Genomic DNA, 23451 nt, shown 5'->3' with positions numbered 1-23451 from the left:
TGGAACACAGAATATGAATGTTTATTGTAAAAAATCAAATAATAAAGGGTAAAAGCTTTACTCAAATTTCCCACCCCATCCTTGAGTTAGACACTAGTTTCCAGTTTTATGTAAATTATTTCAAATTTTTTTGTATTCATATAAACTATATAACACACAACTCTCTCCACATTCACAGATTTTAACAAAAACAGGAGTCTATCATAGGTATATGCCTATAATTTTTTTCCTCAGCAATATATCATAGACATTCCTTTTAGATCAATACATTCTGTTCTGTCTCATTCTGTATTATGGCTCCATATTTTCCCAAGAATGTGTTTATACCATAATGTTATTTCCAACTTCTCTCATTATAAATTATGTTGTAATGAACATCATTTTATGTTTCATTTATCCTTGTGCCATTGTGCCAGGATGTTTGTATATAGATTATTACAAGTAGAACGAAGTACCAAGGGTATTAGATAGTTAAAATTTTGACAGGAAACACCAAATTTCCCTCCAAAAAGATTGCACAATTTATATTCCCATAAACAGTGTGTCTGGTTTCCTCTAATTTTTTCATCACTGGAATCTAACAAATTATTTTTTCCAATTTAATAGGTAATATTATCATTATTTGTTTAATTTCCATTTCCCTGATTCCTAGAATGAATGTGCATTTTTCTTGTGTATTGGGCATTTCCTTATTCTCATTCTGTAATTTACCCGTTTGTATACTTTGCAATAGACAAATCTCCGTAACTGTATTCCGTTTCATTTCTGCAGCATTTGATGTTGTGAATATCTCAGTTCTTTGAATTTTCTCATTTCCTATTAACTTCCTTTAAAATGCTCTAAATTTCTTCCCAGTTTTCTAGCGAATCTTTGTAAATGCCTCTTCCTTTACCATTCCATAAATATTAGTATTACCAGGGTGCTATTGAATGAAAGTTTGTGTCTGGGGTCCTACCCGCCCCCCCATTCACATGTTGAAACTTAATCTCCAATGTGATGGTATTGGGAGGTGGGGCTTTTAGGAGATGGTTGGGTCATGAGGGTGGAGTCCTCATGAATGGGATTACTGTCCTTTAAAAGAGGCCCCAGAGAGCTCTGTCGTTCCTTCCACCACACAAACGCACAGACCACCTATGAACTAGTGAGTGGGCTCTCACCAGATACTCAATCCCTGGTGCCTTGATCTTGGATTTCCTAGTCTCCTGAATGTGAGAAATAAATGTTTGTTGTTCAAGCCTCCCAGTCTTTGGTATTTTTGTTAGAATAGCCTGAATGGGCTAAGACATGGGGGGATTTCCTACTCAATCCCCTTTTCACTTTACATATTCTTCCCAAGAGAGATCCTTCCTGTACATGTATGACTTCAACCACAATTTGTGTGCTGACTATTCATATATGGTACATATATGGTACACAGCTCAGGTCTCTTTCTTGAGCCCCAGATCCACATATTCAAGTCTGTTTCAGACATTTTAATCTTAACATATCCCATACTGAGATTACCCTCATGTCCCCATCCACTGATTTGGTCACCCAAGCCAGTGAGCAGGCTCTTCCTTTTCCCATTTTCACCTCCCCCATACAAAACCAAGTATCAACGTCTGCTGATTCTGACTTATTCCTGTCACTTCTCCACTGCTGCTGCTGCTGAACCTTCATTATTGTGTAGCTGGATTCTTGTAACGTCTTGCTTCTAGTCTCATGCTCCTCTTCGTCAGCTTTCTCTCTAACCTGTGGAATGAAGCATATCACCCATCTGCTCAAAATCCTTTACATACCTCCCCTTGAAAGGGGTCGGGCTGAAATCCAAACTCCTAACTGCACACACCAAACCTTAGGGCTGGACTTGGTTTCCTTTCCTTTCCTTTTATTTCAGTCACACAAAATATCCTCAGTTTCCTGAACTAGCCAAGTTCTCCGGCTTCTCAGATGTTATCATGTTCATCTTCCTTATGTAACACACTTCCCTTACTCTTCAAAGGAGTCATACCTATTCATTGTCTTCCAGCAGCCTCCCATGACCACACAGTTTGTGTTGGGTGGTCCTTCCATGTGGCCCCATAATTCCCCATCTCACAACCGCATTTTAACACAAGACTATGAGCTGCGTAAGAGCAGGCAAGAGTGTAGCTTTCATTTCTACATCTTCAGATATGATGTAGAGCTTATGAAATACCTAATACATATAGGGGAGGAGGAGAAAGGAGAAGGGGAGAGGAGACTCTGGCCTCTGCTTCCACGAGAATGGCTCTTACCAAGATTAAGGTCACTAGTGACCACACAATTATGCAACGGATAGCTTTTCCCCTAAGCGGCCTGAGGTGATCTCTGAAAATGTTTGTTATTCACTTGACCCAGAAAACCCTACAAAATCATGCAAATCAAGAGGCTCAAATCTTCATGTTCACTTGAAGAACACACATGAAATTGCCCAGGCTGTCAAGGGCATGCAGATCCGAAAAGCCACCAAGTATCTGAAGGATATCACTTTGCAAAAGCAATGTCGCTGCAATGGTGGAGTTAGGAGGTGTGCCCAGGCCAAACAGTGGGGCTGGACACAGGGTCGGTGGCCCAAAAAGAGTGCTGAATTTTACTGCACACGCTTAAAAACACAGTGAATAATGCTGAACTTAAGGGTTTAGATGTAGATTCTCTGGTCATTGAGCACATCCAGGTGAACAAAGCCCCCAAGATGTGGCACAGAACTTACAGGGCTCATGGTCGGATTCACCCCTACATGAGCTCTCCCCGCCACACTGAGATGATCCTTCCTGAAAAAGAGCAGATTGCTCCTAAACCAGAAGAGGAGGTTTCACAGAAGAAAAAGATATCCCAGAAGAAACTGAAGAAACAAAAACTTACGGCCCGGGAGTAAGTTCTGCATAAAATAGATGCAAATAAAAAGAAAAACAGGAAAAAAAAAAAAAAAAGAAAAAATGCAATGGATACACTTTCTGCTAATCTGGATACAGGGTTTTTTTTTTTTTTTTTAAGGTTTTTATTTATTTATTTGACAGAGAGAGGTAGCGAGAGCAGGAACACAAGCAGGGGGAGTGGGAGAGGGAGAAGCAGGCTTCCTGCCGAGCAGGGAGCCCGATGTGGGACTTGATCCCAGGACCCTGGGATCATGACCAAGATACAGTTTTTTCAAACATCAGTTCCTCCTAGACTATCTGATGGATCCTTCTCATTTTCTTCTTTAGCATTCTTTTGTTCTGCTCGCCTCTTAAATGTTAAGCCTGCCCCCAGGATATTGTCTTTCAGTCTCCCTGGGGTGTGTCCAAGCTGGAGCCTACTCCCACACTGCAGTGTTGCGCTGCCTCCTACTGGAGCCATCGAGAGGCCAGCCAGCAAGAGTAGTGCCCCTACTCTGGTTGGAAATAGGTGTTGTTACTCCCTGCTGGCTAGCCTCAAATGCTTCACTGGGTGGCAACCTTTTTGAAACCCTTTTGAAAACTCCCTGGAGGAGCAGGGTCTGGGTAAAGCCCACCCACAGTTCACTTCCTTCCTTTTCTCTTTCTCTGCCCTTGTGACTGCCTCTTCCTCCTCCTCAGCTTCTTTAAAATCTTCCCTAGATAACTCCATTTTCTTTAAAATGTTCTTTAAAATAATTTTTATAATTTTCTTTAAAATCTTCCCTAGCTAACTTTTATTTGTCTTTAAAATCATCCCTAGCTAACTCCATTTCAACTTAGCTCATTCTACTCCTGTCTTATGTTCTCTTCTAGTGCAAAGATTTACGGTAGCCCTCACGGGGGGAGGAGTTGAAGATTGGGGTGGATTGGAGCTGAACGTTGGTCTGACTCAGATTTAGTTATAAAGTGCAGGCAATAATGCCTGCCCTTCTCGCCTCACAGGGCTTCCGTGTGTTCAAGTGAATGGGGTGTCATGTGCAATTTAAGGCATTGGGCTGACTCAGTTTCCCCATGCTGCTCCTTTGGGGAAGGGTAACTACTTCTATCATAGGAGTTCACAGATTGAGGAGAGCAGTGTTTTTACTGGGCTCCTCTATGTTGAATCAGGAGTGTCTCCAATTCAGAAATAGCTACAAATATGCTGTATTAGGGACTGTGGCTTGCCTTATGGGTCCCCAAAGTGCCCTAGGTGGGCAAATAATTCATTTATATTCAGGAGGGATGGGTCTGAAATTTCTTAGACCACAAGGCTGGGAAATCCATTCATCTGGGCCAAGTAATCTTGCTTTTTCTACTAATGTTCAGTAGATAGGCCAATGTAAGGGTACAAGCAGTAACTTTATCATAAAGGAGGAGGAGCCTGAGGGTGGGGCTTAGGACATGGGAGATCTGATTTCCTACATTTTCTGCTCTGAATGACACTTACATATCACCTATTCCTCTCATGACTTAGGGTTGGCTCAGGCCAGAAATCCCCTGCAGTATTGGTGAGTACCTACTAATTTTAACTTCTGGATTAATCAGGGTGACTCATGCCTGGGAAACCAAAGCCAGATATTCTCTATCAGGAGACTTTAGTCTTTTCTTTTTTTTTGGATTTTAATCTTTTCTGAGCACTGACCCCTCTGAGAATCCAACAGAAGCTATGGATCCTCTCTCCAGAAAACAGAACCAACTGCACGTTCAAACAGAACAGTTAATTTCATTTTGCTTCCGGGGTGCTCTCAGATATGGGGGCTTCCTGTTTTTGGTCTCTAGGCTCCACCCATGAGTTGCCGAGTGTCTAAAAGGTCAGCAAGTGTTTCTCTAACCTTCGGCCATGATTTCAAGGGCTCTGGAGCCCTTAGTCCCTTTCTAGCCTGGTTCTGGCCTGTCTCTAGCGTTCCTGGGAAGTAACATGTGCTCCCAAAGGTGGGAGTGGTGTCTGGCTCTGGAACTTCTAATGCTGCCTCATTTGTTCCTGGCAACCAGCATTCAAGGTACTTTACACAAGTTGTGTGCATGTGATTGTGCATTGAAGGCCTGGGTGAGATGGGAAAGGGGATACGGGGTGGGGCTTGGTCCTGAAAGTGGAGTGTGATCTCCAGGCAAAAGATACTTCTATGCTGGTAGGAGGGCTGTGGCAAGTTGGGGAAACTTTCTGAGCCTTGGAGAATCATCCCCTCTCTTTTCCCAAGGGATCATGGCAAAAACAGGACCTCAGGGAGACGGGGAAGGAGGCCCCTCAGATTTTGTTCCATGCTTTGTTGTCTGGGAAGATGTTGTGTTTTGTCTTGTTTTGCATTTTGAGTAAGAGGAAGCTGCCCATTGACTGCTGCCACATTTTCTGCTCTGTACACTATGCTCCCTGAGTCATTCTCGAAGCCTCTGTCTATGCAAGGGTTTGTGTCCTGAACAAAGGTAAATGATGTTGTCATGGTCCCAAAGAGAGATCTAAATTGAAGGAAAGGAAACTCAGAGAGGATTGCTCTCTCTAGGGTCTCTGAATGAGGGTCTGAGCAGAGGCCTGAGGTGCTTCAGTATCAAAGGAGCCCCCAGTGTCTAGTTGTTAAGAGTTAAGGGTCATTCCTCTGCCATGGGCTGTTCTTGTCCCCCTGATGTACCCAGGGACTGAGTTAACGCTCCTTTCTGTTATAGCTGTTCACTTTCCAGTACCTTTCTTTTCAGGTCAGCTGAGAAGTGGGAGTTAAGCTGTTGCCTTTCTCACTATTCCCCCTAAGAGATACTCAGGTTTTTTCCATGTCAAAGGCTTTAGCGCTCATACTATGGAAAAAAAAAAAAGAGTAAAAATGAAGAAGCACAGGGAACCAACACAGCATCATAAAATTACGGTGTAGCTTTTAGCGAGAGGAGACAATCATGCTCAGTCATGCCCTGCTGACCACTCCTGCAGGACCTCTCAGGATGGCAGTACCTTGGATTTGGTTGATGACTGTATACATTTAGACACACGATGTCTTCAGGGCATTCATAGCTGTGTGGGCTCTGTGGGGCTGACTCAACTCAGAACACTGATATGGCTTTGCGAGTGGGGGCTGATACGAAATATTAATTCAACTTTGGGAAAGATAGTGCTGCTAAGAGAACTGGAATATTTCAGGACTTTCTCTAGACACAAGGGCAATGTGTCTAAATCTCTTCCTGCATAGATTATGCCCACAGATGGTCCTCTTATTCCCAGTTTATGACTTCTCCCCTATTAATCATATCCATTTACATTTAACTTTGCTGTTTGCCTTGAAGGAGGTGCTTTCTCTGTTATGGCTAGGTTTTCTGCCCAGGATTCACTGCACTGTCCTCTCCCTCTGCCCCTCCTGTAGGCTGCCATTTTTATGTAACTTCCTCCTGTAAGCCTCCCGATTATGATTGGTGAATTGCTTGTTTGGTTGTTTGTCTCCTTGAGAGGACGTGAGGACAGAGACCATGTACTGTGCTAAACCCCAGCAGAGTGCCTGGAACATAGCCGGGGCTCAATAAATAATTGTTAAATATATGAATGAATGACTTCAAAGAACTTTCTTTTGGGCTCTATGTCTAGATCTTCCTGGGGACATAGTAGTTCTCTCCTCCCTGGTAAGGGATACTTTGGTGGAAGAATTTGAGAAGCATTTTTAAATCTCCTCTTTCATCCCTCCTCAGGCTTGAGTCTCTCAGCTCTCTGATTTCAGGTACCCTTCACTACTGGGCATCTTCCTCATCTGCTCATAGCACTTAGCAGAGTGCAATGGAAGCAGCATGTGCTGGGAATCAGAAGACCTTTGTTATATCTGAGTTCCAGGCCTCAGGGTTTTCTATAAATCATAAAAGCTTTCTCAACTCATAATGGGTATAATAATATGCTTCCCATTTTTTCAAAGAGTTATTATTAAGATCAAATCAAATAAAGAATGTGGAATTGCTTTGCAAATGTGACACACACAATCTGAGACAGATAAGAGCCTGGGAAGGACATAAGTAAACTTCAGAGCCCAAAGCTCTCTCTTTACCCACAGATCTGAATTTTTAACTGCTTTTTAAACATCTCCAGATTCTCCAAACATATGCCCCAAATCTAATTCATCATCTTTGTTCTGGCTATCTATTGCTGTGTAATAAGCCACCACAACTCTGCAGCTTAAAATAATAATCACATATTTTGTGCACGAATGAGGGGGTGGACTGTGCTCAGCCCCCTGGGATAGCTCATGTGTGTGTACCCAGATCATGTTGGGGCTTGGGGTCATCTTTGAGGCTTCTTCACTCATGTGGCTGGTGCCTAGGCTGAGTAATACTACAATAGCTATGTGTCTGATCTTCTCACATGGCGGCCAAACCTCCCCGGTTGAGTATCCTGAGAAAAGTAGGCAAACGCCACATGGTCTTTTCTAACCTCACTTTGTGAGTCACACTTCTGCGGTCTCCTACTCATTGAGGCCATCAACAAGGGGAGGGGACGTAGATAACCACCTCTTGATGGAAGGAGTGTCAAAAATTTGCGGATTTAAAAAACATTTTTATAATCTGCTGTTCCTCTGCTGTTTGATTTCTCAATAAATGACATGTCTATGTCCAATTACTGAAGCCAGAATTCTGGAAGCCATCTTCACCTCAATTCTTTTCCTTGCCTGTCATATCCAATGAGTAAGTCCTATTAATTATACCTTCAAAAAGTCTCTCAAATATATCTAATTCCATCCACCTCTGCTGGCAGATAAACCACTTATTCTAAATCAAGACATCATTTTCTTGCATCCAATTACTACAATAATAATTGTAGTAATCCTGCTTAAAAGCTCCTTTTTTTAAAAAAATTAAATTCTTCTCTCTGTCTAGTATTTACCATACTGCCATTGGTATAAATTTTCTAAAATGATTATCTGTTTATTTTACTCTTCTTTTAAAAACTCATCAGTGGGAACACCTGGGTGCCTCAGTCAGTTGGGTGTCTGCCTTCGGCTCAGGTTACAATCCCCGAGTCCTGGGATCAAGTCCCGCGTCGGACTCCTTGCTTGGCAGGGAGCCTGCTTCTCCCTCTCCCTCTGCCTGCCACTCCCCCTTCTTGTGCTCTCTGACAAATCAATAAAATCTTAAAAAAACCCCACACAACTCATCAGTGGTCACCATAGTGAAAGAGAGTTACAACAGACACTGAGCATAAGCTTGCACTAGATAATATGGCCACTTCCTACCTTCCTCCAGGTGTTGTTCTAATCAACTGCACTACGTCCACTTCCTTAAATGGATCTTGTTTTTGTGGGTCTCTGAGCACTTGATACTTTTCTTCTCCTCTAGCTGGAACATTGATTACTCCTAGTCCTCATCTTTCCCTGGCTAATTTCTACTTAACCTCATTCCTACTCACACTTTCTATGGAAGCCACTCCTGACCCCTAAATTCAAGTGATGTGCTCCCTTAGTATTCCATATTTTCCTTATGCTAACACTTATCACCAATAGTGGAATCATCTGATTAATTGTCTGTATCCACTAGAATGGAAGCTCCCTAAGGTAAGGAGCTATGTCTCTTTCATTCTATGCATGGTGCCTACCACAGAGCCTAGTCCATAGTAAGTGTCTATTCTACATTTTTTAGAAGAGTGAATAAATGAATAAATTGATGTACATATGTATGTGTTTATGGATGGATCGATAGATGGAGGGAAGGAAAAAGGGAGGGAGGGAGGAAGTTGTGAATCATTGTTTCAGTCAAGCCGGGATCTCAGCAAAGAATTTGCCTCTTATTTCACTGAAAAAATGGGGACTGGAGATCATTAGGCAGAAAACCTCTCAACTTGTTGCCTACCACCTCTAAACTACAAACTTCTCTACATCCTCAACAGTCTTGTCCTCCTTCTCTTTTCCCTCAAAGCATGAACTATCTCCCCTTTCAGGCAAGACCTGGGCCATTAACTCTGCTCTAAACCCCCTCTAGCCCAATGCCATTGGTTACCTTCTTTCTCTTCCATGTCTCCTTCTCCACTGGCTCCTTCCCTTGACCTATCATAACTTGTTTTTTTCCTTCTTAAATAAAACTAAAAAATAAAACCAAAAACCTCTTTTTACCTTCCATGTCCCTCTACCCAATGCCCTATCAGTTTCCTTCCCATTCACGCTGAAATGTCTTGGAATAGTTTACTTTTGTTGTCTCTTCTCCCTTGCCTTCCATTGAGTTCTTGACCCATTGCAATCTGGCCTAGTAAACTCATTAGTCTTCCCATCTCAGGAAATAATACTCTTGCCACCCATGACAAAATCTGGGGTCCTGGTATCCATTGTCAAATTATTTCCTTAAGATATGAGGTAGTTTAAGATGGTAGCATAGTAAGATCTTGAACTCATCTCCTTCCATGGACGCAAATCCAAGACTACATACAGTACAATTCTCTCTGAAAAGAACCTGAGAACTAGCTGAACAGCTACTCTACAACAAAGGATAAAAGGGCCACATCAAGATGGTTAGGAGAGGCAGAGAAGCAGTATCACCAAAATCCCATCCTTGGCATGGCAACCCACCATTGGGAAGGGTTCCCACAAATACAGAACTCCTCTTTGAGAAACAAGGGTTTTTTGCCCTATATCAGGCACCCCAACCTTTGGGACCTGCACTGGAGGTACAAGCTCTCCCCCAAATATCTAGCTTTGAAAACCAATGGAGCTTATAGCCAGGAGAACCGTAGGACTGTAGGGAATGGAGAGTCCACTCTTGAAAGGCTCACATGCAGATTCACTCATTTTATGACTCAGCACAAAAACACAGTTTGAAAAGATATGGCATATCATATGTGAAGGAGATTAATTTGCTGATTGTAAAGGGTCTTCCCCAAGGACAAAAGCTTGTTGGGATTCTATCCAGGAATGGAGGTCCTGGTGGGTGTCATTTTTATGTTCTGTCTCTAGCTTGCTAGTGCTGTTGGGTGCCATTTTTGCACTCACTGTAACCTGCTAGCACCTGCTCTGTTGTGCTGCTAATGCAGCTCTCCCCTCTCATGCAACTTCCTCAGTGGGCTAGTGTCCTGCTCCCTTCCCACCTTCCATAATCCCTCCAAGCCAGCAGGCACACACAGCTCACATAAGGGACACCCCTTGACACCCTGTTTGACAGTTCAGGGGGATTGTGTTTCTGGACCCATGGGTTTGAAGTAATCAGAGACAGTGCAAGAGACAACCAAGAACTAGGGCAGGGTTAAATAGTAAGATTCATCACCTACAGAGGCCACCACTTCAATACTGAGAGAGGTAGTTGTTTTGCCTGACACATAGAAACAAACACAGAAAGTAAAGCAAAATGAGGAAACAGAGGAATATATTCCAAATGAAAGAACAAGACAAAATCCCAGAAAAGAACCTTAATAAAAGAGAGATAAATAACCTGATAAAGAGTTCAAAGAATGGCCATAAAGATGCTCACTGAACTCAGGAAAAGAATGGATGAACACAGTGAGAACTTCAACAAAGAGAAAATATGAGGAAGTACCCAACACAGAAGTCACAGAACTGAAGAATGTGACAACTGAACTGAAAAAATGCACTAGAGGGGTTCAATAGCAGGCTAGATGATGCAGAAGAAATAATCGGTGAGCTGGAAAACAAGACAGTGGAACTCACATAAGCAGAGCAGCAAAAAGAAAAAAGAATTTTAAAAAGTGAAGATAGCTTAAGGGACCCATGGAACAACATCAAATGGAATAATATTTGCATTATAGGGCTTCTAGTAGGAGAAGAGAGAGAGAAAGGGGCAGAACACTTATTTGAAGAAATAATGACTGAAAACTTTTCCAACCTGGGGAAGGAAACAGACATCAGATGCAGGAATTCCAGAGATTTCCAAATAAGATAAACATAGAAAGACCCACAACAAGACATTAAAATGTCAAAAGTTAAAGGTAAAGAGAAAATCCTAAACACAGGAAGAAAAAAAAACTAGTTACATACAAGGGAACACCCATAAGGCTATCAGCAGATTTCTCAGTGGAAACTTTGCATGCCAGGAGGGAGTGTCATAATATAATCAAAGTGCTGAAAGAAAGAAACCTCCAACTGAGAATACTCTACCTGGCAAGATTACCATTCAGAATTGAAGGAGAGATAAAGAGTTTTCCAATAAGCAAAAGCTAAAGGAATACACCTCTACTAAAGCAGCCCTAAAAGAAATGTTAAAGGGACTTTTTTAAGCCTAAGAAAACATATGAAAGTAAAAGTCTCACTGGTAAAGGTAAATATATAGTAAAGGTAGTGGAATAATCACTTACAAAGTTAATATGAAGGTTAAAAGAGAAAAGTAGTAAAAAATAACTGTAACTGCAATAATTAGTTAAGGATGCACAAAATAAAAAGATGTAGAATGTGACAGCAACAACATAAAATGTGGTAAAGGGGAGTAAAAATGCAGGGTCTTAGAATGCATTCAAACTTAACTTGCTAGCCACTTAGAGTAGACTGTTATATATATATATATATATATAACATATGACATATGTGAGCCTCATGGTTAACCACAAAGCAAAAATCTATAATAGATCCACAAAAGATAGTGAGAAGGGAATCTAAGCACAACACTACAGAAAGTCATCAAACTAGATTTATGGTGGTGACCATTTTACAATGTATAGAAATGTTGAATTATTATGGTGTACACCTGAAACTAATATAATGCTGTATGTCAATTATACTTCAGTTTTTTTTATTTATTTATTTTTAAAGATTTTATTTATTTATTTGAGAGAGAGAGAATGAGAGAGAGCAAGCACATGAGAGGGGGGAGGGTCAGAGGGAGAAGCAGACTCCCTGCCGAGCAGGGAGCCCGATGCAGGACTCGATCCAGGGACTCCAGGATCATGACCTGAGCCAAAGGCAGTCGCTTAACCAGCTGAGCCACCCAGGCACCCTATACTTCAGTTTTAAATATTACTTCCTTAAAAGGTTATACAAGTTAGTTAAATGGTTGATCTCATCAGAGAACTCTTGGTAACTCCATATTAGTATCTTTAAAACTCACATCATTTCTTCCTTAATAGTTTTACTAGAAGCCATGTGACTTGATTTTAGAGTGATGAGAACTTCTTCTTTAGGACCTCTTTCACTTTCCTGGGTAGACTCTTTGGTATGAAATGATCACTTTCTTTGATCTTGTTCCCTCCTTCCCCATTTTAGGTTTTCTTTTCTACAGACAGGAAACATGGCTAGGCACAGGAAAAAGCTGCTTCATTTTTTATTGTAAACTGCACGTAAACACAGTTACTTTATCCTATGCATCCAGACACATAACCGAATACTTCTTCCTACGATGCTTCCTAACTTTCTTTACAGTTACTTCCCCTGCCTTTGAACATATGCAATTGTTGGAAGCCAAATCAAGATTTTGTCAATTTAAAATTAAAGAAAACCCCCACATAAATATATTATAGATAAGAAAGATATTAATTTATCTGAATTTAGTAGACGATTAGCAGATTAAACCACCATCTTGATACCCCAAATTGTATTACTCCATTTCTGCATTAATTTTGCAATCTGTATTTGTAAAGTTAATCCATATTTCTTCTTTAACTTGTGAAAGAATTATAGAATTCTTTCAGAAGACTAGAATATCTTATATCCCTTTTTAAATGGTCAGTCAAGCATTCTTTGACTGCTTGTATCTTCAGGTTCATGTTGCTTTTCCAGGCCACCCTTTCATTAGATATTTCAAAACAAAATTCACTGTTCCATTTTCTGTTTTCAAGCGTAATCTCAGCCCTTCTGAGGCTGCTGGATCGATATTTCAAGGTTTCTTTTAGCTGCTTTGCATTGACTTTAGATATCTGAAAACTTGAATGCCATATTCAACACATTTTTATGTTGTTGGGTTTTTTTTTTTTTTTGAGAATTCCTGGGCACCTCTTCCACTGCTCCTCTGCTTTCTTTGTCATAATAGTCATCTTGGGTGGGAGGATGGGTTAGCCTGGTGATGGGTATTAAAGAGGGCACATTCTGCATGGAGCACTGGGTGTTATATGCAAACAATGAATCATGGAACACTACATTAAAAACTAATGATGTAATGTATGGTGATTAACATAACATAATAAAAAATTTAAAAAAAATAGTCATCTTTTATTCATTTATTATTGATTTTATTCATTTATTATTATCAGGATCCAGCCATAAGACAGGGCTCCACTGGCCCAGTTTGGGCATATTTTCATATTTAAGAAACACAGTTCATTGGTCATAAGTAACTAAATAGTAACTCAAATTTCTACTTACAGTCTCTCAAAAGATGTTAAAGGAAATCCAATTTATAAACTACAGTAACATTTCCTACACCCACCTTTCCTGTCCTCTTCAATCTTCTCAAACCATCCCATCCATCTGCTGCCCAGACAGTCTTATTCTTCTGAGCCCCAATGCACTAGCACCCCTATTTCCTAAACTGGCTTGAGTGGCCTTGGTATTTGCTTATCTCTTCCTTCCCTCCCTGCTCATCAGTCCAAACTGGTCTTAGGAAGTAAACAAGAGGGAGAAGCTGAATGGAAAGTAAAAATACGAAAAATATTTTTGACTAGCAGGAGGTCATGAAAGAAGAAGACTGGGAGCACTTATGTATACATTTTATCACTGTCATCCATTTATTCATTGTCTACTAGATACTAAATATCAACCGAGTATTGTGGAGATTCAAAATTGAGCAAGATATTGTCTTTATCTTTGAGAAGCTTACAAAATTAGTGACTCTGTGTCTGCTATGGTTTCTCCCTATGTCTCACACTAAATTTTGAAGTTCTTTTGAGCATTTTGGGAATACCTTTGCCAAACATGATCTCTTTGTCCTTATAAAGCAGATTCCATTCTCACAAGGAGAAAGGATGCAAGGTATAACTGGGCCTGGATCTTAACTTGAGTCTATGTGCTGTGTATTCTTCATTCTTTCTCATTGGATGCATGCTTCTTTCTCCCCCCCCCAAGGAAGCTTTAGGGAACTTGTCTGTTCTGATAGAAGTCCCAGCACATGTCCTAGGCCAGTGACCTGGTTTTGTGTTACCTCTTGTGCATGCTGACACCTTTTATTTTTAGACCATTAGGATACAAGTGAAAGCTGATTGAGGAGCTGATACAATATTTTTGGATTTTAGGCCCCTTCTTTCACATTCTTCAATCTTTCAGATTCACATATGAACATCCATTTCTAAAAAATGTATCATTAGTCTAGTCCTTATTTTACCACTGTTTTGGTATAATAAAATAAGTTCAACAGGCAGTTGTTAAACATCTTAATAACTTAGGCATAGTACTAGGTGTTATGGATACAAAAAATAATGTAGGTAATAATAATAAAACAATACATGACCTTTACTGAATGCTTACTAATCTTCCAGGTATTGTTCTAAGTACTTTATTTGTATTAATTGATTATTTGTATTAAATTGTATTCTAAACATTTTATTAATGTAACTCTGTATTAGTCAGAGTTCTTCAGAGAAACAGAGCAAATAGTCTATATATAAATATATAGAAAGAGATTTATTATGAAGGATTGTCTCATGTAATTATGGAAGCATAACCCATAATTGTGTACTTCTCTATATGGAGAAGTCCCACAACCTGACATCTACAAGCTGGTCCCACAGGAAAGCCAGTGGTGGAGTTCCAGTTCAAATCCACAGGCCCAAGAACCAGGAGACCCAATAGTGTAAGTCCCTGTCCAAGTCCAAGGCCCAAGAACCAGGAACACTAATGTCCAAGAGTAGGAGAAGATGGATGTCCCAGCTCAAGCAAAGAGTAAATCTGCCCTTCCTCTGCTTTTTTGTTCTTTTTGGGTTATGGTGCCTACCGCATTGGTAAGGTGATCATCTTTACTCTGTTTACCAATTCAAATGCTAATCTCTTCCAGAAACACCCTCACAGACACATCCAGAAATAATGTTGTACCAGCTATCTGGGTATCCCTTAGCCCAGTCAAGTTGACACATAAACTTAACCATTACAAACTTTATGAGGTAATAACCAAAACAAAGACAGAGAGGTTTGATAACATGCTCAAGGTTACATAGCTAGCAAGTGGTAGAGCCAGGATTTGAACCAAGGCAGTCTGATTTCATCACACTATAATGGAAAATGAATTAGACTCATAAGACTCATTTGTTGTCTTTAGGAATCTTATAGTCTGGTGATAGAAGCAGGTAGTAGACATTAAACAGATCATTTCAATATAATATGATTGCTAAGATATAGACGTGCACAGGACGTTGTATCTTTCCTTCCTCTCTTCTTCACTACCGACGTGTATGATTCTTAAAAGGTCATTCTGGTGGTTGGCCATCACTTTTTACTGAGAAATAAAAGGGGGTTAACTCTAAGTTGTGCTGTCTTCCTGAGCATATGTCTGACACTTACTGGAGAGTCTGCCAAGGATGACTTAGGCCAGTAGTTCTCACCCAGAATGGGGGTGGGACATTTGCGATATCTGGAGACATTTTGATTGTCACATCTGGAGAAGTGCTACTGGTCTCTAGTGGGCAGAAGCCAGGAATGCTGCTGAACATCCTGTAATGCACGAGGACAGCTCCCACAACAGAGACTTACCTGGCCTAAAATGTCAATAGTACCAAGGTTGGAAAACACTGATCTAGGCTGTCTATTGTCACTACTTCTATTAATTCACATGGAAACAAGTAACAGAATGAGAACACATCTAGAATATATGTCCGGTGGTTTTAAAACCCCGAAGAGAATGTCCTGCTGGGCTGCATGCTCTACGAGGCTAGAGCTTCCATCTGTACTTCTGATGCTAGCGCCTCATGCAGTGCCAGGCACATGGGGCTGTTCAAATACTGTTACTGACCCTGAATTGGTTACGTCACAGAGATGACAATGTGTGGAGTGGACCAATCAGAAGCACTGTGACAATGAATGCCCAAGTATGTCTGCATATGACTAGGCACAGGATAAGTGCTCAATAAAGTGTTGAAGGCAGAGATGGATGGTGGGAAGGATTAATAAATAGAAACTTGAAAGCCCTGGGGACAGAGGCATTTTCAATCTTTTTTTTTCAAAGATTTTATTTATTTATTTGACAGAGACACAGCGAGAGAGGGAACACAAGCAGGGGGAGTGGGAGAGGGAGAAGCAGGCTCCCCGCAGAGCAGGGAGCCCGATGCGGGGCTCGATCCCAGGACCCCAGGATCATGACCTGAGCTGAAGGCAGTCGCTTAACCAACTGAGCCACCCAGGTGCCCCCAATCTTTTTTTTATTCATTTCAATCTCTAGTTGAAGAGAATACTTTTGGAAATGATAGATTTGTGGAAAGTGAACAGCTGGATGTATATATGATATTGAACAATATTACTGAGATTTTGTGTGACAGTAGATGAGGCCAGAATAATACAGGTCGTATTTCCTTTTTCCTCTACAGGTAGCTTCTTTCTACTGTTCTTTCTTAGCCTATATATAGATACCTAACTATATCCTCCTCCTTTGTTCTTCTCCCTCCACAAAGGGTCAACACACCTCCCTTCATCTTGCATCTTCCTTGCTGTCATCTTTTCTTTGCCTTAACCAGACAAGGTTTGGGCACCCTCATGAAAAAAGAACAGAACAGCAAACACAAATAGGAACAAAAGTGAATTTAGTTAGAATGAGAAAAGAAACCCCAATGTATCACAAGTTTTAAAAGCTGAGAAATACTACAAAAATTATGAATGCCAGAAAAATAGCATACTATTTTTATTAATGAAATGCCTTCATGCTTCTATAATACTTTGCTACTGAATAACTCTGGCTTCCATTCACTTCAAACTTTGTTTCTTCTCTACTTCCTGCCTACTGCTAGAGAAGTAAATCGAAGCAATAAGGAACACAAGCCCAGAGAGGGGATGTGACTTGTCATCATTTTATTTGAAAATCTACTGGCATGAGAGCAAGGGAGACTGTCGGGGCCAGCGTCATCCTTTGTCTTTATCTTCTGGGGCAGAACTAGAAGGATTATCAGCAACATGCCCTACCCTTACCCACCCTCAAGCTCCAACTTTTACTGAATTCCTGATCAGAGGCCAGACCCTCTGGTGAAGACCATACTTACTGTTTCCAAGCAGAAACCTCTTCTCTCTTCCCTGTCCCACCAGGTCAGGTGAAAGCTTTGGCTGCTGGGCCCCTCTGCCCTCCCTAAGATGGCTCTCACTCTCATGACAGGTCATTCGGAACATCTAGTGACCGCCATCTCAGGCAGCAATGTGAGTCTGCAAATCTCCAGTTTGCCTGCTAACTACACTCAACTCACCTGGCTTTACACCGCTGATCAGAAGATTCTAGAATGGGAGTCCAAAAGGACTAGCTTCTTCAATTCTAAGTTTAAGGAGAGGGTCCGACTTAATCAAAACCATGCACTGTGCATCTATAATGTCCAGAAAGAGGACAGCAGCACCTACATCTTCAGGGTGTTGGAGGAGTATGGGAGAGAGAAGGAGTGGTATATCTCACTGGAGGTACATGGTGAGTTTGGGGAGTCCCAATCTAGGGCCCTGGATGGACCACTGGGGAGGTTTCCTAGGGCACATGGGGGCCCTCTCCGGGAGGAGGATAGAGAAACCTCAGGACAGGCTTCATTCATTTCTCCTGGAGCCAGTTCCTCTGGGGAGTGAGGCTGGGCCAGGAGAACCCAAACTGATAGCCTTGGGACATTTAAAAGTTCTTCTGATGTTAGTGTCTGAAATGTGAAGAAAGGGAAAACCATAGAAATGATTTCCTCTCTAGTCTCTTCATGCTCTCCTGTGATCAACCCAAATCAGTTCTGAGCTCATCTTAATAATATACCTGAACACAGACTTCATCAGACTTAAGGAAAAAGTTATAAGAGACACAGGATGGGGCAGGAGCTGTTAAAGGAGGGTTTTTTATTTTTCAAAATGGAGGGGACAAAAACTTCCACTCATAGCTCCAGCCTAACCGGTATGTGTGGAATAAGGACTAGGATATTATACTTGGAATCAGACAGACCTGGGTTTAAAACCTCGGTTGCTAGCTCACTTCCTAGCTGTGTGACCTTGGAGAAAGATCTTAACGTCTCTGTGCCCATATTTGGTAAGTTTGTTTTGATGGCAAGTAACAGAAGCCAATTTGATGTAAATTTAGCAAAAGAAAAAAAAAAGAGTCTATTAAAGAAACTAGAGCTTTTTAAAGCAATTCAAGGAACTGAGAAGAGTTAGGAAGGGCTGAACAAGAGGAAGAATGAGAACCAAGGCCAGCCCAGAGTTCGCAGCCTCAGGAATCTGTGGACTGTGCCTCTTTTGATCCCTGCCGTGTACATGACTTACCTCTCAAAGCCTAGACTTTTATAACTCTTGGTTTAAATTCTCAGAATTTAAAGAGAAATTTAAAGAGAGAAACTGATTGGGCGCCTGGGTGGCTCAGTTGGTTAAGCGACTGCCTTCGGCTCAGGTCATGATCCTGGAGTCCCAGGATCAAGTCCCGCATCGGGCTACCTGCTCGGCAGGGAGTCTGCTTCTCCCTCTGACCCTCCCCCCTCATGCTCTCTCTCTATCTCATTCTCTCAAATAAATAAAATCTTTAAAAAAAAAAAAAAGAGATAGAAACTGATTAAGCCAACTTGGTTCAGGTATGCGTACCTGATCAAAATATTTATGGCCCAGAGTGTCAGCTTTTAAGGCAGAAACATGATTCCTGGGGAGGCCTCCGTGGTGTTGAGGTAGGCAAAAATTAGAGAAGAGGGGCGGGGCAAACATCCAAGACAGGGGCTACCCGAGAGCCTCAGGGCCCTCATATTGTGAAGATAATTATATCTTCCTTTTAGGATATTATGAGAATCAAAGTAGAAAATGGGAGTGAAACATCAAAAATGAAGGGGTTTTTCCCAAACCAAATCATTTTATCATGCAGTTTCCTTCTACCAGATGATTACCAAAAATACAAATACAAGATCTCTAGAAAATATTCAGAAAATATCTGTAATCTTTCTTCCCCAAAACAGTGTAAATGAAGAGTGTCTTCTACAACCCACCAGCTCAATGGTCCCTGTTCTAGGAGGCTGGAGGCTTCTTCTCACGTACTTCCTCTAAATCACACGGCCTGAAAATTCGGGAAGTCCCGGAAAAAGGAAAAGATTCAAAGTCTCTTACAGTGGTGTCAGGAAAAGCCCAACTTTGTATTATTTACTAATTTCTGTGGTAAATACTCCCACCACAGCCAACTCCAAGTTACAAATGGTTTCACAATCAGCTTGCAACATTCCTGAATATTTTAAATTCCACAAGCTGGTGTGACGTAAGCACACCTGCCTGGACATAAAACCCTCAGGATGGGATTAGCTGCAAGCTCGTTCTTCAGTACAGCCCCTGAATTTCTGATAGCTCCAGTGAGGCATCTTAGAGCCAGACTACCCTGGCTGGCTCAACGAGCCCCACCCACAAAGCACCCAGTGCGTGCTGCTCGCCCTGTGAAATGTGGAAGATGTAAGACAAGAGGTTAGACCACAGGAAATGGCGAAAAATAGTATGAAAATTGCTCAGCTCAAGCATGCAGGGGAAGTCCGGCAATCTCAGGGGGTTTCACATAGGAGACGGGTTTGGAGTTCAGGAGGCCAGGCAGGGGAAACTGCTATTGCCCACCACACGCTTTCAGCCAGAGGCGAGCTCTGATCTGGTCAATTCTTGGCACGTTTAATCCTTTGACACCAGAGCAGCACTGATTCTGTAGGTGTTTTACCCATGGCCAGAATGAAAAGGCCCAGAGGGTTTCAGAAAAAGTGGCCCTGACAAAGGAAAGAGCAGATGCTGGGATTACCTTTCATCCCATCTGGTGGCAGGACAACATCGGTGATGATGAGGTGACCTCCGACATGCACAGAACACTTGCGCCCTGCAAGAAGTACTTTCTAACGGACAATGCCATTTTGTCTCACTAACATCATGCTATGAGGTAGAGTCAGTTTACCCATGAGAAGAAAATTTAAGGGGTTAATTATTTTGATACTGGCACTCCATGAGAGCCAAGTCCAAGACCCAGGCTGGTCTTACTCCAAAGCTACTGTTTGTCCTTTGTATCTCTGCTCCATCCATCCATCCACTCATCCATCCATCCATCCATCCATCCATCCATCCATCCATCCATCCATCCATCCATCCATCCATCCCTCCATCCATCCATCCATCCATCCATCCATCCATCCATCCATCCATCCTTGCATCAGATACTTACAGATTTCTATCTGGTAAGCACTGTGCTAAACCCTGAGATACCAAAGTTAACAGACACAATGCTATTCATCACGCTAATGTGTGCTGGGGGTTACATGAGGTTCTTCTCTGTAGCTCTTCCAGAATCAGGGAGAGGGCTTTGCCTTGTACAGGGTAGCATCTCCTACCCCAGGACTCTTGCTGAATCTGAGTCTAAGAGCTCTTGATGGACAGGTGGGCCACGGTGCCAACTGTGGGCTGGTGCTGGAGAAGGAGCCTCACCTAGCTCAGGCAGTTGGGATACTAAATCTGACCCCAGGAGATTTTTGCTGCTCTTTCTGGCCCACAGATAGTCATAACCCCATTTTGTTTCTGGGTGCATGGCTCCCCCTCCTGGATCCATTTTAGCTTCACCCTCAAGGAGTAGCCCTTCCAGTCTGAACCTCCAGAGGTCAAAGCTGCTCACTGGCTCCCCCTGTAGGGCCCTCTTCTCCATGACACCACTTTCTGCGGCACTCAGCACCCCTCCCTAGCTCCCTTTGTATTTTATTGGTTAAACTCTCAAAACATAATTGCCTCATAAATGCATAAACCCATTGTCTCATCTTACAACATCCTCCTCATCTTCAGATCCTGTACCTAAACCTGACATAAAAATCTGGAAGACACAGGAAGTGAACAATGCCTGTCATCTGCAGCTGTCATGTATGATCCCAAACCAGTCCATAAACTATGCCTGGTATGGGGACTCAGGGCTCTTTTCAACAGGGCTCCAGAATTTTGTGCTTGAAATCACCGTTGAGCCACAAAACTACTCCAAGTTTTACACCTGCCAAGCCAGCAATCCTGTGAGCAGTAAGAATGACACTGTCTATTTCACCTTACCTTGTAAACTAGGTAAGAAATACTCCCCAGGGAGCTGGGGTGGGGGGGAGCTAGGGTAACTAGTTTTCTTTTGCATGAAATGAAGAAAGGTGTGGGGATCCTATTCAGCCTCCTGCTCAGATGGAGGATCCCATAGGCATCTGTGAGACCTGAGAGACTTGGGTTCTACCCTGGGCTCTGCCACTAGCTCTCAGCAAGCTTATCTGGCTTTTGTGGAGCTCACTGTCCTCACCTGCAAGGGCTGGCTGGCACTCCTACCCTGCTCTAACAATGCATGGTCCTAGAATCTGAGGCCTGGGTAATTGTAGGACAATCTGAGCTGTCAGGGTTGAGCAGGAGAAAAGCCCAAGTGGGACAGCAGACCAGACACAGTTGAACAGGTGCATGAAGGGGTTTCTGGCAGACAGCCTAAATCAGCAAAAGAAAGAAGGGCCAAGTAGATGAGCACAAGCAAGAACAAGTAGTGAACAAGAGTGAGGGCCTTATCCTAAGGCAGAGACTCTGCTTTTTAGAAAGACAGACTCTGGGTTTCATGTTTCAGATTTCTCTGTCTCTTGGGAGGACCCACTCACTTGAGCATCATTGCTGGCTCTCTATCAAGCTTACACAGGTCCTGTAGTAGGATAGCCAGGATTGGGCAGTAAGCTCATAGGTTTTGGAGTTAGGTACTTGGGGTTAATCCTGGGATTGTCACTTAATAGCTAAGCAAGTGACTTAGCTTCTCTAAGTCATGTCCTTCTCCAAGTTGTATCCTTCTTAAATAACAGACAAAATGGTAATCCTTACCTCATGCTGTTATGAGGACTAAATGAGACAGTATAGATACCCTATCTAGAGCAGTGCCCAACAGGTCTTCAGAATGGTACTTAAATTAGAACCAGTTCCTTCCATTCTGGAGACACTAGGGGTTTAGGGGACCCCTCAATAAATTTAGATTACTATCCCCAGCATTCTGGGTCTTGTACTTTCTACACCCCTGAAACCATATCCCCGAGTATACATATCCATACCGTTCCAGAATAACTCATATCTGTGGTGCCAACATTTACCTGAGTTCCCTGTCATGGCAGTCATCAGGGACCATGGCCCCCAGAGACACTGATCTTTCCCGGTCTTCTGGGACCTAATGTACCCTCCCTCCTGTGCTGATTTCTTCACCTCTGTTCCCGCACAAGGATTATGGAACGTGTACACTCTTCTTTATTCTTCCCACCTGACTGGCCATGCCTCTTCCAGTCTCTCCTGCTACCACAGACCCTATGCGACAGTTCGGTGTCTGACCATGAGACCACCTTCATATCAACACCATATCCTGAGATCCAGAAAAGAGACACAGTCCCTATCCTTTATAAAATGAGGGTGACTGTTCATCTACAATGAGGATGAAAACAATAATAAGGCCCTTTTTTGGAAGGGCCAAGCCAATCTTGTCACTTTTCAGCCATCCAAATTATCCTAGAAAAGCACCCCTAATTTCCCTTTCCTACTGTATCACTCATTCCCTTTTCTTTTTATTTTCTGCTTCCTCTCCTGTCCTCTCCTCCATCCCCTCTGTTCTTACTCCTTCTCTCCCTTTCCCTTCCTGTCAGTCTTCCCCTTCCTTCTCTTTTTCCCTCTTGGTATAGATGGGATGTGGGGTGGAGAAACAGAGAGGGGAAGTAGTCCTGCCTTCCCTAAAGTCAAGACACCTAAGCATTTGGAGTTTTCTTGCTCTTTCAGCCAGATCCTCTGGAGTAGCTTGGATTGCAACATGGCTAATGGTCATGGTACCCATTGTTCCTGGCCTCCTATGGACCTGAGACAAGCTCTTCTAACTCAAGAGTGAAACTTCAAGACAGCTGGACCTTGCCTTCATCAGCAACCATGCTGTTAACCAAGACAGGAGCTCAGGCTACATGGGATGGTAGAAAGTGTGCTATTGAAGCATCTACAAGGATTTTCAAATTAACTTTTTAAAAACTACAGTTAATATTTTATTTTATATCTCCTAGTTATTTTCCAACATACATACATAGATAACATATATTCTTCCCACCAAAAGATATGATCACACTATGCAATGTTTCCTTGTTTAAATAAACGATGTGACCATCAACATCAAACTGTCAGACAATGTCTGTTCCACTGGCCCAGACAAACGGGATACAAAGGGGAAGAGCCTGGGGCTGTAGGCTCCTACAGGTTGTTGTGTCTGAGGAGTTAATTTGTGCTATCTCTGACTCTTGCTCCCACATCCATGCCAAATCTCCTGGGGTTCCTTCCAGCTTTGCCTCCCCCCCACACCCCGCTCCACCCAAGTTCTGGCCTCCTCTCTGAGGAGCATGCTCTTTAGGTTTCCTGGGAATATGGGGTCAGGCTTACCCCTCAGGAGTGAGCATGCAGCTTTGCCACATAAAAAGGGTCCCTCCCAAGCCTTTCCTGGGGAGCCGAGCACCACCACTCCCTTTGTGGGCAACTCTTCAAGTCCTATCTGTGTCACGGGATCTAATAAAACCATCAAATGAACA

At 42.3% G+C, this 23451-nt stretch overlaps 1 protein-coding gene across 2 annotated transcripts; it reads left to right on the top strand.

Annotated features, from left to right (window-relative positions):
* The first annotated feature begins 4703 nt into the window (after nt 1–4703).
* CD48 (CD48 molecule) lies at nt 4704–23046 on the top strand. Of its 2 annotated transcripts, none has more exons than XM_035009949.1 (4): nt 4704–4894; nt 17061–17360; nt 20828–20956; nt 22664–23046. In XM_035009949.1, the coding sequence occupies exons 1-4, from the start codon at nt 4813–4815 to the stop codon at nt 22741–22743; spliced, it is 591 nt and encodes a 196-aa protein (XP_034865840.1). In that variant the 5' UTR covers nt 4704–4812; the 3' UTR covers nt 22744–23046. The 2 variants fall into 2 exon arrangements, with proteins under 2 accessions (XP_034865840.1, XP_034865839.1); XM_035009948.1 differs by having other exon boundaries at nt 20690–20956.
* Nucleotides 23047–23451: the final 405 nt, after the last annotated feature.

The sequence above is a fragment of the Mirounga leonina genome, unplaced genomic scaffold (genome assembly GCF_011800145.1).
Source record: "Mirounga leonina isolate KUSES-001 unplaced genomic scaffold, KU_Mleo_1.0 Mir_154, whole genome shotgun sequence".
In the NCBI taxonomy this organism is placed as follows: Eukaryota; Metazoa; Chordata; class Mammalia; order Carnivora; family Phocidae; genus Mirounga; species Mirounga leonina.
The sequence above is the reverse complement of the archived record's forward strand: the minus strand, read 5'-3'. Positions and strand labels throughout refer to the sequence as shown.

Excerpts from the sequence above, each read along its gene's own strand:
- CD48 (XM_035009948.1), top strand. The coding sequence starts at position 4,813 with ATGTGCTCCCAAAGGTGGGAGTGGTGTCTGGCTCTGGAACTTCTAATG. Across the intron at positions 4,895-17,060 it reads CCTGGCAACCAGCATTCAAG|GTCATTCGGAACATCTAGTG; the intron begins GTACTTTACACA and ends CTCTCATGACAG. Across the intron at positions 20,957-22,663 it reads CACCTTACCTTGTAAACTAG|CCAGATCCTCTGGAGTAGCT; the intron begins GTAAGAAATACT and ends TTGCTCTTTCAG.